Genomic DNA, 3845 nt, shown 5'->3' with positions numbered 1-3845 from the left:
GGTTCGATACAAGTTAAGCTCAATTGACAGCATTTGCGGCATAGTGTTGATTACCACAAAAATACATTTCGATTTGTCCCTCCTTTTAAAAAAAAGAGAGAGAGGGAAAAAAAAAACAAGCATTAATTCCTGTTAAAACTTTGCCTATTATTTGAGCTGTAAAATTGTAAAATCATATTTTTTGTGGGATTACAGGGTTTACAATGTCGTCATGACAACGAAGTTGTCAAATTGGATATAACTTTACAATGAAAAGGTTAGAAAGCAATTTTATCACATTTTGAAACAGTGACTTGGCCCCATTCACTTCCATTGACCTTATTCACAGCAGTTCCATCTTTGATTTTTGACGGGAATGAAAACGAGGCTGTGAAAGATAGGCGTACAGTCCCTTCAATGGGTGGTTCAGTTGTTTCAAGTGTTTTTGGGTCGTTCCACTGATGACACATTGAAAAATATATTTTCAAGAAATAAAAAAAATAAAATAAAAAAACTCCAGACAGCATGAGTTGTGGAAAATTGGATGTAATATAGAGGAGTTTTGATAGCTTTAAATACAGTGGATGTCATTAAAGAGATGGTAAATCTATCCCTGACAGCCTCGTTGTCATTCCCGTCAAAAATCAAAGATGGCGCTGCTGTGAATAAAGGCTTTGTAAGTGCCTCTCACTGTAACCCAGATTTTTCCTTTTTTTTAAGTAAACAAGACACAAGTTGAAATACATTTTTGTGATAACATGCTGCCAATTGAGCTTAACTTGTATTGATCCCGGAATATTCCTTTGAATTCCCCCATTTAAACCAAATGAGGGTTAGGAATTGATGGGATCAAAAACCAAATTTGGTCTCTGGTTTACTAACCTGAATGCGAATCCAGATTATCTAGATTATGTTAAATCCATGAAGCATTAAGGCAAATTAAGGTCAGTGTGACAGTGATGCAAAAGTCACATACACAATCAAAAACAAACTATAACAGGCACAATGTAAGCAATAGTCTGTTTTCAATTATCTACACAAGATCAAAAGTGTATTGTTTTGCCGGTGATAATGTCTCATTCCTGTTTCTAGATTTGTTAAAATTTCAAAAATAGCAAAAGTCTCTTTAAATACATTGAGCCAAACATTATCCCCATGGACACTAAATATAAATCTACATGCACTGTATCAATGAAAGACACAAATTAGTAATATGATGACAAGGAAATTAACTAAAGAATGAATGATTCCATGCATTTCATATGGAAATAACATAAAATTATTGTTTTTCCACACTATAAATTGGATTGCATTATGCTTTGCTGTAGTGGATTTTTTCTTCTTTTTCTCCCCTGGATACAGCACCAATGCATAATACATTCTAAAAGCAAACCATACACAATCTTAAAGGAATATTCTGGGTTCAATACATGTTAAGCACAATCAGCAGCATTTGTGGCATAATGTTGATTACCACAAAAAGAAAAAAAAAAAGAAAAAAGTGTAACATATTACCATGCATATTGTTTGAAAAAGTGAGTGTTTTAACATTTGCAGATTGGCCCCATTCACTTCCCCCTCACTGGAACCCAGATTTTTGCTTTTTTTAAAGAAAAGGAGGAACAAGTCAAAATCAATTTTTGTGGTAATCAACATTATGCCACAAATGCTGCCAATTAAGCTTAACTTGTCTGGAATATTCCTTTAAACTCTGTTTCAAGTTGTGGCAGTCAAGAATTTACACTGAGAAACAACCTGAGAAATAGTCTAACTGAAACATTCACAATTTTATTGCACAGCTGTTATTATATATGACAGCATTTCAGTCCCACATTAGGTCTGTTTTTCTTGGGAATAGTTTGGGTCCTTTGACCGACAAAATATTCACATTCACTTTTGTCATAGCAATGGCCAGCATACAGAAATTTTCTTTGTCAGTAGTGTGGTGCTCTGTTCTAGTATATAAATAATGAGCAATCAAGGTGAAGTTACGATCTCTTTACAGCTAAGGGTTTTGGTTCTTGTGCTGTTCAGAAAATCATAGTGACTGCGAGGGAGTCTCCAAAGTACAAAAACAGTTCATAGTGCAAATGTCAATCACATTAAGGCTTAAATGTACAATATAAATGTAGAAAAATAGTTGTGCGTGCACACGATAACCTTTGTTACAAAAAAGGTATGAAGGTTTTGTCCTCAATGAGCGAGAGCGACATGTTTTTCAGCTCCTCGGGGGAGTTGACAGCTTTGTAGCCAAGCTCGTCTAAAATGTGCTGACAAACAGTTTGCGTGTAATCAACTATGTCATGAGACAATTTCAACCTCCAGCTTTCTGCGTTGGCCGCGGAGTCCCTCAACGTGCCATACTTATGCTTTGCTGACACATCATTATTGCCTCTGGTGTTGTTATGTATCCAGTCCACAATGCTCTTTTCCATGGAAAGACCCAGGAACTCATAAACCTCCTTGGTTTTTTGGAGCGGGTTCCTGGCCAGGTCCTCATACCTTACCAGCATGTACCTTCCCCGAAGCCACGGCGGCCGGCTTAAACCTGTGGACACCGAGTTCAGGAAGTCATCGCACACTGTTGTGAGCTGGGTCAAATCCAAGTTGTATGGTTTCCGCCCTGTGGCTCTCCAGATCCGCCACAGACGGTACGTGTCCCGAAAGGTTTCAATCCGTGAAGATAATATCCCACGTGGGTCCCTCACAAGCTGGATCACTTTCATGTTAAGCCGAGGGTCTTCGATTAGCGCCTTGAGGTCATTCACCTCTGGTATGCGCACTGTTTTAATGGCCACGTGGCGCTTTTCTCGACACGATTCGGTAGCTAGTGTCAAATTGAGGGTGGCACACTTTCGAACGCAATCCCCCTCGTCTACATTGCCTTCACTGGGGCTGAAGGCATCACAGACCGGCATGGAACAAAGGGCTTTGCTGGCTCCTCGTCGAAAGAGTTTGTCCGTGGTGTGGTTTGTGGGCTGCGGTTTAATGTAACTCTCTAAGAAATGCAAGTCACAGTTGTACAAGCTTCTCAGAAGGTCGCGACTGGCTCCCAGCATCACCCTGCGCTCAACAGCATATCTGCTGGGAGAAAGGTGAGGGATTAATGTTGTTTGAACGTGATAGAGTGGTTCAAAAAGATAGAACACATCTGAGTGTTGGTTGAACAACTGTCCAACGAAAGACGAGCCGCTTCGGGTGGTCGCCAAGATGAGGATGTGAATCTTCCTGGAGGAATTGTAATTAAAATACGGGTACTCATCACACGTCCGATCGAAGGACTCCACATCTTGTCCCAAGCCGCAGTTCAAAGGGTTAGGGACCGGGCACATATGAAAAGGCTTGGTTGTGAAAGTCCTGATTGCTGTGTATTGAATCGCTATGGAAACCAATGCAAGCAGAATCACAGCCTTCCAGGAACATTGCATGGCTGGGTAACTTCATTTAGATGATGCAGTCTGATTTGATCCTATCTACAAAGACAGAATGAGAATTAAAAAAACAGACCATAATGTAAAACATGAGGAGCTTTTGAAAAATATAAAAAGTATAACAATTTGTTTTAAACTTCCATTTACAGCCAGGTCTTAAATAAAGAAAATGATCTGTCAACCTTTTGTAAATTATTTCATGAAATGTTATTTTCAAGTCTACATTATAAACTTCAAAGGCACATCACCAAACATTAATTTCTAGCAGCCAAAGATGTACACGGTAAAAAGAGATACTGTTACATTAAGGAACCATTTCTGACTTTTAGTGCAACCTAGTGAGGTTGATTAAGTCATAAATAATATTTTGACATGAATAAAACCAGTTATTTAGATGTTACCACATGAAGCACATTATTAGTTTATCTTACACAA

The 3845-nt window shown here is 38.6% G+C and overlaps 1 protein-coding gene across 1 annotated transcript; it reads right to left on the bottom strand.

The window, feature by feature from the left end:
• Window positions 1–1546: 1546 nt before the first annotated feature.
• LOC127435617 (carbohydrate sulfotransferase 1) lies at window positions 1547–3471 on the bottom strand. Its single transcript, XM_051689211.1, has one exon. It carries the CDS (start codon window positions 3405–3407, stop codon window positions 2145–2147), a length of 1263 nt encoding a protein of 420 aa, XP_051545171.1. The 5' UTR covers window positions 3408–3471; the 3' UTR covers window positions 1547–2144.
• Window positions 3472–3845: the final 374 nt, after the last annotated feature.

This window comes from Myxocyprinus asiaticus, chromosome 46, assembly GCF_019703515.2.
Source record: "Myxocyprinus asiaticus isolate MX2 ecotype Aquarium Trade chromosome 46, UBuf_Myxa_2, whole genome shotgun sequence".
In the NCBI taxonomy this organism is placed as follows: Eukaryota; Metazoa; Chordata; class Actinopteri; order Cypriniformes; family Catostomidae; genus Myxocyprinus; species Myxocyprinus asiaticus.
This window is presented reverse-complemented; position numbering and strand designations above follow the sequence as displayed.